General features: G+C 42.6%; 1 protein-coding gene across 1 annotated transcript in view; it reads left to right on the plus strand.

Annotated features, from left to right (window-relative positions):
* Nucleotides 1–329: 329 nt before the first annotated feature.
* The window catches only part of LOC149275873 (solute carrier family 2, facilitated glucose transporter member 9-like), a 68,576-nt gene continuing 53,718 nt past the window's right edge, over nt 330–15,187 (plus strand). The window contains exons 1-3 of the mRNA XM_089504208.1: nt 330–498; nt 1,354–1,418; nt 7,907–8,005. Coding sequence (XP_089360334.1) covers nt 330–498; nt 1,354–1,418; nt 7,907–8,005 — 333 coding nt within the window. The remainder of the gene's footprint in view (nt 499–1,353; nt 1,419–7,906; nt 8,006–15,187) is intronic.

Below are 15,187 nucleotides of genomic sequence, written 5' to 3' on the forward strand. Positions count from 1 at the left end.
GGAAATGATGCAGAGGGGAAGATGGCGGAGGGAAGGTGACGGGGAAAAAAGGGAGAAAGAAGAAGAAGGAAGGAGAAAAGAAAAAAAAAAAAAGGGGAAAAAAGGGGGGGTGATGGGCAAAGAAACACAGAGAAGAAGAGATGAGATAGGAGCGCTCTAGGGAGGGGGGGAGTCTAAGCCAAGAGGGGGCAGATAAGAGGACCAGACACAAACTCCAGCCAATAGAACCAGGTCGCCCCAGTTGCCAATAGGTGCAATTCCTCAAAAATTCGTATCCGCTCTACGCGGAGGACCCATTCCTGGAAAGAAGGTGGAGCAGGGCTACCCCAATGCAAGGGGACAAGTGCCTTTGCTGCATTCAGGAGGTGGCGTACCACAGACTTCCGGAACCAACGCTCAGAGTAAGGCATATGGAGAAGGAGAAAGAATTCCGGGGTGAACGAGATGGTCCTGTCCGTAAAGTGCTGTATCTGCGAGTGGATAGAAGTCCAGTATGGGGTAATGCGCGGGCAGTGCCACTACAGATGAAGGAGGGAGCCTGGGGTGGCATCGCATCTCCAACACCTGTCGGGGACATTGGGACGGAAAGTGGAAGTTATGCTCGGGGGCCTGTACCAACGGGCTAACAGTGTATAGGACATTTCCCGGTCCCCATTACTCCTAGAACAGCCATGAGTAAGGAGGCACATTTTCTCCCAATGGTCAGCTGAGAAGGTGGTCTGAAGCTCCGACTCCCAGTCTCCCATGAACGAAGGCGGGAGCGCATGAAAGGACTCAAGAAGGAGGCCATACAACCTGGAAATGCCATGCGGCGGGAACGAAGAAGCCAGGCAGAGGTTCTCAAATCTTGTGTAGCTTCTCAACATAATATGCTTCCGAGGCTGGGACCGGAAAAAGCTGCACAGCTGGGCGTAGCGGAATCTATCCATTAGGGAAGGAGGCGAGCGGACAGCCAATTGAGTTAAGGGCTTAAGACCGCCTACGGACAGGAAGGAGCGGATCGTCGAACCCTCAGTCGAGCCTGGAAGAGGTCGCCGCCCATCCCGGGGGGAAAATCAGGGTTGTCCCTAACTGGGGTCAGCGGAGAGGGGACAGAAGAGAGCCGTGTCTTCCTAACGATCTGGTGCCAGACGTCAAGGGTGGCCCAGATGAAAGGATAAGGTAGGGATAACCTACGAGCTGTTGTAATCGAGAGCCAGGGTAAGCCCTTCACGGGGAGGCCAAGCAAGGTCGCCTCAACAGAAACCCACTGCTTTTGGGCAGGGCTGTGGGACCACTCCAAGACCCGGAGCAGGTGGCAAGCTCTGTAGTAAGAGCGGGGGCAGGGCAGAGCTAGGCCACCCGCAGCTTTAGGGAGAATCAGGGTGGCAAAGCGAATACGGGGGTTCCGCGAACCCCACACAAAACGCAGGAAGACAGTCCGTAGCGTATCAAAAAAGGAGGGAGGTATCGCGATGGGAAAGGTCTGGAAGAGATACAGAAGACGGGGCATAATGTTCATTTTGATCGTGTTGATCCGGCCAGTCCAGGAGATCGCCAATTTCTTCCATGAGAGCAAATCAGCCTGGAGAGTCGCCAGTAAAGGCGAAAAGTTGTAATGGAAAATCTGGGAGAAATCAGGAGATAGCCAGGCAAAGGGGAAGGAAGCCCTCAAGGAAAGAGCCACCTCTTGGGGCAGATTAACATTTAGGATTTCTGATTTAGAGGCATTAAGTTTGAAATTAGCGAGAGCGCCATAGGTCGAGAACTCCCGAAGGAGAACGGGGAGGGTGATCCGTGGACGGGGTGATGACAAACATAAGGTCGTCGGCGTATCCCAAAACCTTGTGGTGCATGGTCCCCATCCGGAGACCACAAATATCCAAATTCATCCTGACGGCCTGAAGGAAGGGCTCAAGGGAGAGCACGAAGAGGAGCGGGGACAATGGGCAACCCTGACGGGTGCCATTGCGAATAGCAAAGGGGTCAGAGAAAAAGCCGTTGACCCGGACGCGAGCCGTGGGTGTGGAGTACAAAGACCGAATCCAGGCCAGGAGACGAGGGCCGAAACCCATGCGGGCCAGGGTGGACAGCATAAAAGGCCAGTGCACCCTGTCCAAAGGCCTTTTCGACATCAGTGGAAAGGAGAATAGTCGGGGTAGAGGTGTGTTTCTTTACTTTTAAAGGAGCTTTATGGAATGGTACCTGAGACTACTTTTCTTATATGCTGGTCAGCTGATCTCACAATAGATCAGTTGGCAGCATGCTGCCACTTTTTTTGCACTCTGCATGTTCATATTGGTGACCTGCTACATGGACCAATCTATTATTAAAGATGGAAATTTCACTTTAATTAATAAATAGCCTGATAACATCCTTCTCTCTTACCAAAAAGTGTAAGTGTGAGGCATCTGTTTTTAATGGAAGTCTTCCATATAATTTAAGCATATGTGGAAAAGAACAATTTTATAGCATTCGCTTGTTAGTGTTATATAGACACTACAGAATGTCACTATGCACAGCGTATGGAGTTGGCATTCTAAGCTTAGTTTTAATCACTAAGCATCTATCACCAGATGGAGACACTGTATTTGGCTATATACTGTACAATTCTTGTCCATGCCCCCCACCACACTATTTAGATACCAAATTGATACCCCATTCCTGAGTGCTGGAAAGCTCCCAGGTATGCGCATGCAGTGCTTATTTTAAATTGTAAACACTAACGAGAATCATGGTCCAAAGTATTTCCAAAAGCTGAAAAGCGAAAAAAGATCTCTCAAACCAAACGTGATAGAATTTTGCAAATACCTATATGCTTTTCACATAAGCTGGTATTTCCAGTTGACAACCTGGTTTAACTCATCTGATGTAATTATAGCCTCACTCAAGTGGCTCATCTGAATATGGTGGCGCCCTTCTGCTGGAAAATGCTAAGGAAGCGATTGTTTCTGAAATGCCTTTATTGCTAAATTCTTTTAAAACATAATAAATGTAAAAATAGGTGCCAAGAAAATGGTAAAAAAAAAATGAGACAATAATATAATGAACAAATATGCATGCAAACCGGGACAGAGCAAGGGATAGGTGGAGCGGCGGGACAGAGACCCAAAATCGGGACAGTTGAGGGGCATGATGCATGGGTTTGTCTAGGGGCTAAAAGGCCACATTTTGAGGTGTGCTTTTCCCCCCTCATTTTGGTCAATCTGTGCCTATGCCCTATCTTTGAACCCTACCACTCCAATTTATCCCATCAAACCATTCATTTTTTTTAAATTAGACACCCCTTTTTGAAATGCTTTTCCTTTAACTCTTTCCATATAAATATTTTAGCACTTTCTCATAATAATAAACTTAATTTTTTTTATTTTTTTTATTTTATTCTTTTTGGACTTTTTTTTCTTTACATTTTGCTGGAACTGGATGGTTCCTCTGATGCATAATTATTTTTAAATGTTACCACTTTTATTATTTTAAAAATAATTTACTAATCACATTGTGATAAGAAAGCTGGGCTCCATTGACTTGCATGGTTGAATGCAGTACCTGTATTCAACCTGCAGGTTGAGCCAGACTTCTCAAGAGGCTTCTCATTGGTCTTTACCTGACCGTTTGTGTTTGACGTGTCTGGGCCGTCATTGGGCGTTAAGGGGTTAAGCTACTGTATTGATTTGATACAGTAGCTTGCCGCATTATTTGTAAGAACTGCATAGTAAAATACTGCCATTTCAAATACCATGGGGTGTCTAGTTTTCAAAAATGATGAGGGTTACTTCAAAGATGTCCCAAATAGGACATGAGCACAAGATGACCAGATTTTATAAAATTGCAATATACTACTTTTACTTATTGCTCTATAACTTGCAAAAAAAAAAACACTGGATATTTCATAATGTCACATCCTTCCCAGGCTGCGGAGCTGCATATCTTGCTCTTGTTTCAATTTCCCTGTTTTGCTCCCATCCATTCCTGGATTTCCTTTTGCTCTGTTCTGATCTTCCATTCCTTGCTTCTGCTTCAGCTCTTTGCTTCAGCTCTGTTTCCTTTATAAGGTGTGCTCCCCCCGTGTGTTCTGTTTGTCTCAGTCTGCAGTCTAAAGGTATGTCTCAGTGCTATGTGTTTGGTTTACATGTTTGGTTTGTTTCATACCTCTGTCAGCAGGGATTAGCGTTAGGACCCACCGTCATTGGAGTACTTTGGCGTAGTGGTGGGCTAAGCATACTATGGCCATAAGATGTGACGGAATCTCCAATAGTTATCATTCTGTCTTAGGCTAGTTTCTGTATTCATGTTTGTCTGTCTCTTATGTACCTTTGCCCTTCTTCCTTGTATCATCTGAGGATTCTGGTTCCTCTCTCCTCTCCCTTTGTCCTAGTAAATATGGCCTATCCTTGCTTAAAGGAGAAGCGTCCGAGGATTCCGGCTCCTCACTCCTTCCCCTGTGTTCCTTGCCTTCTTCCCTGTCCTTTGTTGTGCCCTGTATCATGTATATCTTGTCTAGTAATGTTTATTCCTTGTCTGGTTCACTGTAGTGCCCTGTAATATGTATGTCTTGTCTGGTTATGTTTCGTGCCTGGTCTCCCTGTCCCTTGCTTGTTATGTTTCTGCTATATCCTTTGCTTAGCTTCCATACTCCCAGCCTGCAGCATCCTGCACGTGATTCCAGTGATATGTTTCATGCCTGCTCCAGGGTGTCTGCAGGATATCACTTTTTTTCATTCTGCACTTCATCCGTTGCTATATAAGGGCTCTGGTGTTTGGCTGCACATCCCTAGATACTCAACACCTGGGTGAGTGTGGTCGCCCTGCAACCAGGCCCTGTTCAACTCCACTACTGCACCGTAACTCCTGCACACAATCTTTGGGCGCGCTGGGTCTTTTAGTCATCTGTTTGGACCCAGTCCGTGACACATAACTCAGGACAAACATTACAATCTATTTAGCAGGTTTTTCTCATTAGCTTTTGTAGACGAGTAAAAGATTTAAAAACATTTAACCAACTATATATAGATATATAATCTAATAAATATGATTAGAAATTATCAAAATAATGCTAGCTAAAACAAGCCCTTGTCTTGAAGAGAACGGTACCAAAATAAAAAAAATAAATAAAAAGTACAGTCACAAAGGCGTTAAATATATTTAACCAAAATTACTCTTTCTACTTAAACTTAATGGAATTCCAAAATAATAATACAATTATTTGAAATGGTAAAAATCCAAGAATAGTTTAAATATCTTGTCCAGGAAATATAATCAAGATGAAATTGAGATCCCAGATGTGGGAAGAATCCATGATGCTGCAATGGAAGCACACTTCCCAGGGAATCTCCCAATGACTTTTCTTGGAACAATACAGTATAAAAATATAAGAATATTAATAGTGGTTGGAAAGCTGATTGCTTACAAACTATTAGTGATCCTTTAGCTCAAAACCTAAGCCATATATGGGACAAAAATAAAAATGTGACTACATATGAAACAGCTACTCAAATGCTGTTAGTTATTATCCATAGTAAATGCTATAACATCTAACAGCTGGCTGGAAAAGTTTTAGCTCTAAAAGGTAAACTAATCTCAGATATTATAAATAGATAGTGTTCAGTCTAAAGAAAGTATATGAGAATAAAAAACTTCATAAAGAAAAACAGACTTACTAAAAAACAAGATAACCCCGAGGTAGATGTTTTCTTTAGAGGGGACTGGAAAAATAAATTTGGCAAAACATCATTATAAAATAAAGTGAACAAAAGTTAAAATCTTATTTAATTACAAAGAGAAAAAGAACTCTCGATTGATATTTAAGAAAGATTAGTTAGGGGGGGCTATAAAGACAACTAAATCATTTGTTCAATGTAGAACTCTCTTAGAGATTAATTTCAAATTACTCTACATATATCTGAAACATGACAGGTTAAAAAATGTATACAGTAACCCCAGTTTCTTAAGATGCAAAAAAGAGATGGGCACTTGCAAGCTGTATGACAATGGGAATCTGATGACATTTAAGCCGCTCTAGCAAAGAGTTTTTGTATGGATATCTATTCTAACTGATCAGAATATCCAACCTGACTCAAAAATGGCTCTATTCCATTTACGTTTATCTGAATATAAAAGGGGAATTCTATACCTTATTCATGTCTGTTTGGTCGTCAAACTTTTGATTACAAGAAAATGGAAATCTAGCAATCTTATATTGTAGATATCTGAATACTTCTCCCCCTTGGCTGGAAAGAAAGAAGATTTTTATTTTTTATTTTATTCCTGTTTCAGGTATTTTGTAGAATGTATGGTGTTGAAGTCTACTTTTTGTATGATATGAAGAGTGATATTTTATATTTTTAAATGCTTTTTTTATTGCCTTACCCTTTGGTTAACTCCTCCATTTAATTATATAGATACTTGCAAACTTGTATTAATGAATGTGCAAGTAGTTAATTTAACATGCAGCCCCAAGTATGGTCAGTGGGTGTCCTAGGTCTCAATTAAAAATATTGAATTCTACTTTCTATGTATTTGTAAAATATGCACCATAATTTAGCTTTTACGAATTTTTACATGTTCATTATGTAGGTAAATCACCTTGTTTGTCCTATCAATTCTATAATTAAAACAGGAGAAAGAGAAGTAAAGAATGGGAGATTCTGATCATGTGACTTTACAAATGAAAGAAAAAGATGTTAACAAGGTAAGTAAACATAGCAGATATGTTGATTAACAGTTTTTAAGAAACTTTGTTGAATACTATACAAATTATTGCTACTAGATTATTGCAACAAATGCATCGTGTTTGAAAGAAGCTTCCTGTTGGAATTGTCAGAAAACTAGGTGTTCCTACTAGGACTTGTGCATTCGTATTCAGGCGAACATGAAAACGAACACGAAGAGTGCGTTTTCGTTGTTCATCCCGAAGAAACAAAGCAGCGAAGATAGCAGCAGTAAAGCGTAAACAAAGATGAAGCGCACAAAACGAAGAATCTTCGCGTTCGTCTTCGTCTACTAATCTCCCTGGTCCCTTCCCCATCTAGCCTACTTTATCTACGCAGCATCGCAGGGGTTGACGAAAGCGAAATCCGTAGGTTCACCCTCAGGGGTTAAGGGGCCGTGCGAACGACTCTATTGGTCGCCTGCAGGGTCACTCACATGGCCTTTTTAACTCCTGACGGTGAACCTATGGATTTCCACTCCCGGTAACCCCTGCGATGCTGCGTAGATAACGGGAGCGGAAATCCGTAGGTTCGCCGTCAGGTGTTAACTTGGTGCAACTTGGCCGACAGAGACCACTGGTCTCCCTGCTGCAACAGTTAAAAGTCCGTAAGAACGACCAATAACGTTGCTTTAACCGTTGGAGCAGGGAGACCCGTGGTCTCTGCCGGCCAAGTTGCTGGACCACGATTTTAAAAGTCTGTACGAGCGACTCTATTGGTCGCCAGCAGGGGGCTCGTCTGCCATCAACCAACGAAGTACACGCGATAAACCACATTTTCTGTACTTGTTTTGACTCAGAGCATAGATCCTACAGTCAAGATCAGGATTAATGTGCTTGTTATCATTCACAGTAAGTTTCAGAGCAGTTTAATATTAAAGGGTCAGTCGTGAGCACAATGTTTTCTTTACTTTCTGTGAAATAAACAATATTTCACTTACAAAGGGCACTAATTTTTTCCCTGCAAGCCATTGCAACTTACTTTCTAAGTAAAAGAAAAACTCCTAACTTTTTTTTTAGATAAGCATCGTAAATGAGTCATTGCAATAAACAGTACTGTGGATCTAATAATGGTGCATTTTTCTAAATTAGTAATTATTTAAAGCTCCTGCTAGTTGCTTATGTGAAAATACAACTTCCCAAATCACATTGGATTTTAAGTAATGAATTCAAAAGCTCTCTGCCATGTTGATAATTGTAGTGAATCATTTTCCCTTTTAGGATTTTACCTGGCGGCTTGTTATGGCTGCACTTATTGGAGCTCTGGGGTCATCTTTCCTGTATGGTTACAATCTATCTGTAGTGAATGCTCCTGCAAACGTGAGTATATAATAAAACAAACAGAGTGCCACTCTCAGATATAAATAGAAATTAAATTGTTGTAATTCCCCTTTAAGTTGTATTATTATTAGTATTAGTATTATTGTATGGTTTAAATGTGCAATAATGCCCATTTTCTCCATAGCCAATAGTGATGTGACACAGAAAGATGCCATTGATAGGCTGAAATGTATGTGTCCACAGAGAAATAAAAAAAAGAGCTGTTATCTAATAAATAAGTACAAGTAAATGTAGTAAATTTATGGTTCTGTTTTCATAAAAAAATTCTATTTGCTTAACACGCTAGATCACTCAACTAACGTTTTGCCTAGGTGGGACAGCACCTTTTTAATGTCAACAGCTTAGATATTTAATAATGGAGATTGGTATAAAATGTAGCGTTGAACTCAGCTTAGAACTTTAACTCGGATAGAGCTATATTTAATATTACTAGGCTACTGGGAAAACCTCTGCATCTCGACAAATATATCAATTCAAATGAAGGCTACCAGAACCAGAGCATAATACGAGATTTTCCTGACACGTGCTTCCAGCAGTTTATGGGTGTAATAAGACTTCCATGAGCTGTTGAGTTACATTTTCAAAAGGCTTGTTTATAGAGCATTGTGGGCCGAATGAACAGCCTAGGCTGCTGGCAGTGGTTGAGACCTGGGGGGCAGTCTTTTTGCCCCTGCAGAAATGTTGGCTCTAGTAGTCCATTTTTATTCTATATGCACTATGTGCAATGTTTTCTTCTTTTTTTTCCCTCTGAACTATGTAACATAGGTATATTTTTTATGTTTTTAGTCAAGCACGTACCCTTCAGGGATAGGGTTTGCATTCTATAAGGCTTGGTAAAGAGGGGGGAAAAAATTCACTAAAGTCTGCCATTCCTTTACCTGAGGTTATCTGTGATTTGATTAAAAACCAAAGGTTGTTAACATATAAATTTACACTTAAAGTCACTTCAAGACTTTTTTTTTTTCTTATGCTCCCTCCCCATTATAACAGTAACACATATCTTCATGTCATATACCGGCGCTGCGTCTTAAAGGCATGCAGTCCACAAAGCCTTGGTAGGCGAAATGGTCCAGTAACCAGCTCATTGAGGAGCAGCCCTTTGGGGTCTGATCAGTCCATCCCCTGCACCTTTTAGCCTAGGCCAAGAATTAGTCGCTACATACAGGAGCCGAGGCAAAAACTAAATCAGAGAGTCTTAGAAAGTGTATCGCTTTTGATACATAACCCCCAATGTCTACCTTTTAAGTCCCAAATGTTGTGCGCTTGGTGTTTTTCCATTAGGTTTACCCCCAGTGCCCATGAGCATCTAATTAGTGTGAACACGTGAAGCAAAAACTAACCATCAGCTCATCTATATATTTTCTATCAGGCGCTCACTATACAGAAAAACTAAGTATCAATTATAGTATTTCTGAGCATAGGAATGGAGATGATCTAAAATAAAAATAGTGTCTATTTTTTATTTCTGTTTTTCTATTCAGAACATTTTTTCCAACAGCTAGTGTTGCTGATTTTATAGGTCACAAAATCACTCCAATGTGTTAATCTTTTTGCTTTTAGATCACATTAATGCTACAGAACCTGCAACCAGCATCTGTTTTCTGGGAATCCTATAAAGTAACAAGTCAATGCTCTCTATCCCCAGAATTGAATTTTTTCATGAAATTTATTTTTTTGTTGGAGAATCAAAACAAATATTGCAGACATTTAATGGAGGACTATAGCCCAATATAATGTGACCCATTATTAACACTAGAATTTAAGAAATGACTATAAAACACATTTACTGAATTGTGTTATCCATACAGTAAAAATGTGGTAGACTTTCAATGTATATGAAAATATACATTGAGCATTATGGGGATTCCAGTCTATTTTTTTTTTTATAATGAACAGTCAGTTTCTCAATGTCTGACAAAGTAATGATTTTAGGGATAGACCTTCAGCCAAACAATGGCAGCTAGCAATTTTTAAATTATATTGTTGCAAGCTCTACGTATCCCTTTCTTTTTAACCTTGTTTTACTTTCATAGATTTCACAGGTGTATATATTACGTTAGGAAAAACAAGCAGACTAGGTGGTTCTTATCTGATATCATATTCCGTTTCCCTCTGCCTAAACATCTGCATAGCATGTGATTGGGAAAAAAGGTTCTGTCATTTAGAGTGGGATTATCATTCCTCATATAGTGACACTGAGGACTACTACTATATAATAGATGCCAAATTAGGATGTAAAAACTAAAGAAATCACAGAACATTTTCTTCTGTACAAAGGGGCTTCTTGATAAAAATCAAAGAGTTAACAATGACATAAACCAGGGTCTCCAACAGGTAGAATCTGAGCTACCAGTAATATTCTAAGTAGTGCACCTTAAATGTAAGAAACATTTACATAAATACTGAAATAATCTAGCAAGTTTCTGTTTCTGACCATCACCAAAACCACATGCTTTGGTCCCTTTTTGTGGCTATAACAGCCTCCACTATTGTGGGAAGGCTTTCCGCAAGATTTGGAGTGAGTCTGTGCGAATTTTTGCTCATTCAACCAACGGAACATTTGTGAGGTCAGCCACTGATGTTGGACAAGAAGGCATTAATGTTGGACAAGAAGGCATTCATCCCAAAGGTGTTCAATGGAATTAAGGTCAGCCCGAGTTCCTCCACACTAAACTCATCCAACCATGCCTTGCTGGACCTTGCTTTGTGCACTGGGGCACAGTTATGCTGCAACAGGAAAATGCTTTCCCCAAACGGGTGCCACAAAGTTGGAAGCATAGCATTGTCTAAAACTGGAACAAAGGGATTTAGCCCAAATCCTAAAAACCCACCCAGAGCCTTATCCCTTCACCAAACTTTACAGTTGGCACTATGCACTTCAGTAGGTAGCATTCTCCTGACGTCCACCATACCCAGATTCATCTATCACCCTTCCAGAAAGTGAGGCAGGATTCATCACTCCAGAGAACACATTTTCACTGCTTCAGAGTCCGGTGGCAGTGTGCTTTACTACTCCAGCTGACAGTTGGCAATGTCGCAATGTGCATAATGATCTTTGGCTTGTGTGCAGCAGCTCTGCTGTGGAAACCCATTTAATGAAGCTCCTGACACACAATGCTTGTCAGGGGAGGGCTGGCAGCCTAAGGCCTGGGGGGCAAGTCTAGTCAAGTGGCCCGTTGCGGCAGCAAATTTTTGTAACAAAATAAAATTTAAATATGGAAAAATTGGACCCTAGGCATTTCCTTGGGCCCCTGCCGGTAATCATCCCCAGAGTCCCTTTGTCCCTCATTCACTAAGCCACACCTCTGTCTTACTTACTCCCTGTAGTTCAGGTATAGATCAAATAAACAACACATGTAAACAGGACGTGCATGTATAGATCAACTGAATAAGAAATAAAACCCCTGTATTTGCAGGTATATATAAATAATGTATGGAAACATAGCATAGCAGATGCAGATCAACAGAATAACACACAAACCCAGCTTTGCAGGCATAAATCAACTGGAAATCACATAACAACTAAGCATTAAAGGTATAGATAAAACCCCCTAAATTACAGGCATAGATCACAGGATGCACACCCCCAAAGCCAGCCCTGGTGTCCACACTGCCCACATAGAACCCGACCAGCACCAAGATAACATTAACAAATTACAGTCTAGAGTGAGCCAACTTTGTCCCCAAAAAGCCCAACGTGAGCCAATTTTGTCCCCAAACAGCCCGCCCTGACACCAGTACAAGCTCTGGCACACCGACACCCAAACAAACACACCAGGACAGGCTCTGCCACACCGACACCCAAACAGAAACACCAGGACGGGCTCTGCCACACAGATACCAGGAAAGGCTCTGCCACACTGACACCCAAACACACACACACACACACCAGGACAGGCTCTGCGACACCGACACCCAGCCACACACACAAGGACAGGCTCTGCCACACCGACACCCAAACACACACACCAGAACAGGCCCTGCCACACAGACACCAGGACAGGCTCTGCAACACCGATATCCAAACACACACATAAACCAGGACAGGCTCTGCCACACCTACAACCAAACACACCAGGACCGGCTCTGTGACACTGACACCCACATCCAAAATGCTTTCAACGCTGGTTTGCTGTTTGTTTGTTTTCCCCCCTAATGTATTGATGCCCCAGCCAGCCCCTCCTTTTGTTTTAATGCATTTCCCCCCACACCCTTGTGTATTGCCCCATGTGGATTTGTGCCCCCAGCCAGCCCCCCTGGCTGGGGACATCACAATGTATATTGAACTCAGCCACCCACCCCCCACCTTTTGTGTATTGATTTATGTGGTACCCCAACCACCCTGTTGTGTACTTATATCCCCTAGCCACCCCCATTTTGCACCCCCCCTTTGAATATGGCTCCCCTTCTGCCTATTACCCCAACTATTTTTTTAATACTTACGTTTTTGCTGCCATCCTTCACTGCTGCTGTCCTCGTGCTGTCCAGCGTGCTCTTCTAGCTGTCACGAGGAGTTGTTCCGTGTGACTCCGCCCCCTTGAGCAGCCCATCACATTGACGATGTGACGTGCCTCTCAAGGGGGCGGAGTCACACGGAACAGGACACTGGGCGGCACTGTGCAGGCACGCTGGCCGCTTAATGATTTTAAAGCGGCCAGCGTGTTTTACCGACGCTTTAAGAGCCACAGCCACATCGGCTGCAATGGCATCTCGATGTGCCGGCCAGTTCGGCCGGCCCACTGCGGATGCTGTGGGCATTAAAGACGGCCCTGGCGTGGCCGAATCGGCCACTTAAATGGACGGGCGCGCGGCCATTTAATGTAGATTCACCCTTTACGAAAAATTACTGCAGTTTTTCTGACGTAATACTGCTGTTTTTTGGACATGAAAAAACTGCAATACTGCACTTTTAGTGCAGTATTACTGCACATTTACTGCAGTTGTACTGCATTTGTACTTCACTGTACTGCAGTTTTACTGCACATTTACTGCACTTTTTTTTATATTGCAAACCTACAGTTGTACTTCAATGTACTGCAGCTTTATTGCATTTGTACTTCCGTACAAAAATAACTGCAGTACAACTGCAGTACAGTGAAGTACAAATGCAGTACAACTGCAGTAAATGTGCAGTAATACTGCAGTAAAAGTGCAGTATTGCAGTTTTTTCATGTCCAAAAAACAGCAGTATTACTTCAGAAAAACTGCAGTAATTTTTTCGTAAGGGCAGGGCGGCCTGGGGGGCAATTGCCCCCCGGCCCAGCCCGCCCCTGATGCTTGTGCTGATGTTGCTTCTAGAAAGTAATAGAAAGACTGCACACACTTAAACTAAGTGTTAAAAAATAGTAATTTTACTTACCGTAAATTCTTTTTTCCTTAGTGTAGTGTCAGTACCACGGGTGTCGCTCTTCCTGGGACAAGGACCTAGAACCGAAGAGGTTAAGATACCTCCTAACCCCTCCTACTCCTCCCTATAAGAGCCCCGGCAACCCTCATACCCTCAGAAAGTACCAAGAAACACAAGATAGCTTGCAAAAAAATAATTTTAATACAAAAATGTACAGGGAGGGATATATGTACTGACACTACACTAAGGAAAAAAGAATTTACAGTAAGTAAAATTACTATTTTTCCCGTCGTGTAGTGTCAGGGATACCACGGGGATATAGCAAGATGACCCCTCCTGGGTGGGGAAAAAACGGTCACGAGGTAACTGCCTGAAGCACCTTACGCCCGAAGTCAGCATCAGAGGAGGAGAAGATGTCTAGCCGGTAATGCTTGATAAACGTGTGAAAGGAAGACCAAGTAGCTGCTTTGCATATTTCTTCTGGAGATGCCGAAGACCTTTCAGCCCAGGATGTAGCCATAGCTCTGGTGGAGTGAGCAGTAATGCGGGATGAAAGAACCTGACCACTGAGAGAGTAGGTTAAGCGAATAGTATCGGAAAGCCATCGAGATATCGTGTGCTTGGAGGCCGCATTGCCTGTGGATCTACCAAAATAATTAACAAACAATTGATCCATGGAGCGGAAAAAAGCAGTGCGGTCTATATAAATTCGTAGAGCTCTGTGGACGTCTAAAGTGTGCCAGAGTGATTCTTCCGGAGTTGAAGGAGACGGGAAGAAAGAGGGCAAAATTAATGGCTGATTGACATTAGCTTCAGAGATAACCTTGGGCAAAAAAGAAGGTTTAACATACAGGACGACTTTATCTTGGTGGAAAATAGTAAATTCTGGAGCCGCGGAAAGAGCTTGAAGTTCACTGACCCTCCTCGCTGAGGTAATGGCCACCAAAAAAGCCGTCTTGAGGGATAAAAATTTTAGAGATACCTCTTCCAAAGGTTCGAATGGTTCAGAGCAGAGTGCTTGGAGGACCAATGACAAATCCCAGGAGGGAAAATGCGAACGTCTGGGAGGCCGTTGAATGATGGCAGCCTTAAAAAAACGCCTGACGAGAACTTGGGACGCCAACTCCGACAGGAGAAAATGACTCAGGGCTGAAACCTGTCCCTTAAGCGTCGAGACTGTGAGACCCGCTGAAAAACCTTCCTGCAAAAAATCCAGAACAGAACTTGTGGGGGGAGAAGAGAAATCCAGACCTTTGGAGACACACCAGTGGAGAAATTTATTCCAGACTCGAAGATAAATAGTGGACGTAGATCTTCGTACTGAACCCAAGAGGATTTCTGACATAGAATTGGAAACGCCTCTGCTCTGGAGGATCATCCTTGCAGCAGCCAGGCCGTCAATCTGAACTGCAGAAGAACATCCTTGGACAGGTTCTTGTTTTCCAGAAGATGGGAGGAAACTGGCAGCTCCCATACTGAAATCGCCATACTGAGCAGCTCCGAAAACCAACTTCGATTCGGCCAATAAGGGAGAATAGCTAAAACCCTGGCTCTGTCTACCCGAATCTTTAGGAGGATCCGAGGAATCATGGCTACTGGAGGAAATACATAAGCCATCTTGAAAGACCAAACCACTGACATTCCGTCTAGCAGGGGGGGATTGTCCTGCCTGTAAAGGGAGGCGAAAACTGGCAATTTCCTGTTTTGTCTGGTCGCCATAAGGTCTATATCTGGTAGGCCGAATCTTTGAACTAAGAGAGAAAAAATGCTCTTGTCCAGGGACCAGTTTGCTTGGGAGCAACGAGATCTGCTGA

This window comes from Sceloporus occidentalis, unplaced genomic scaffold, assembly GCF_023333645.1.
Source record: "Sceloporus occidentalis isolate IW3139 unplaced genomic scaffold, rSceOcc1.0.p SCAF_260, whole genome shotgun sequence".
Taxonomy (NCBI): Eukaryota; Metazoa; Chordata; class Lepidosauria; order Squamata; family Phrynosomatidae; genus Sceloporus; species Sceloporus occidentalis.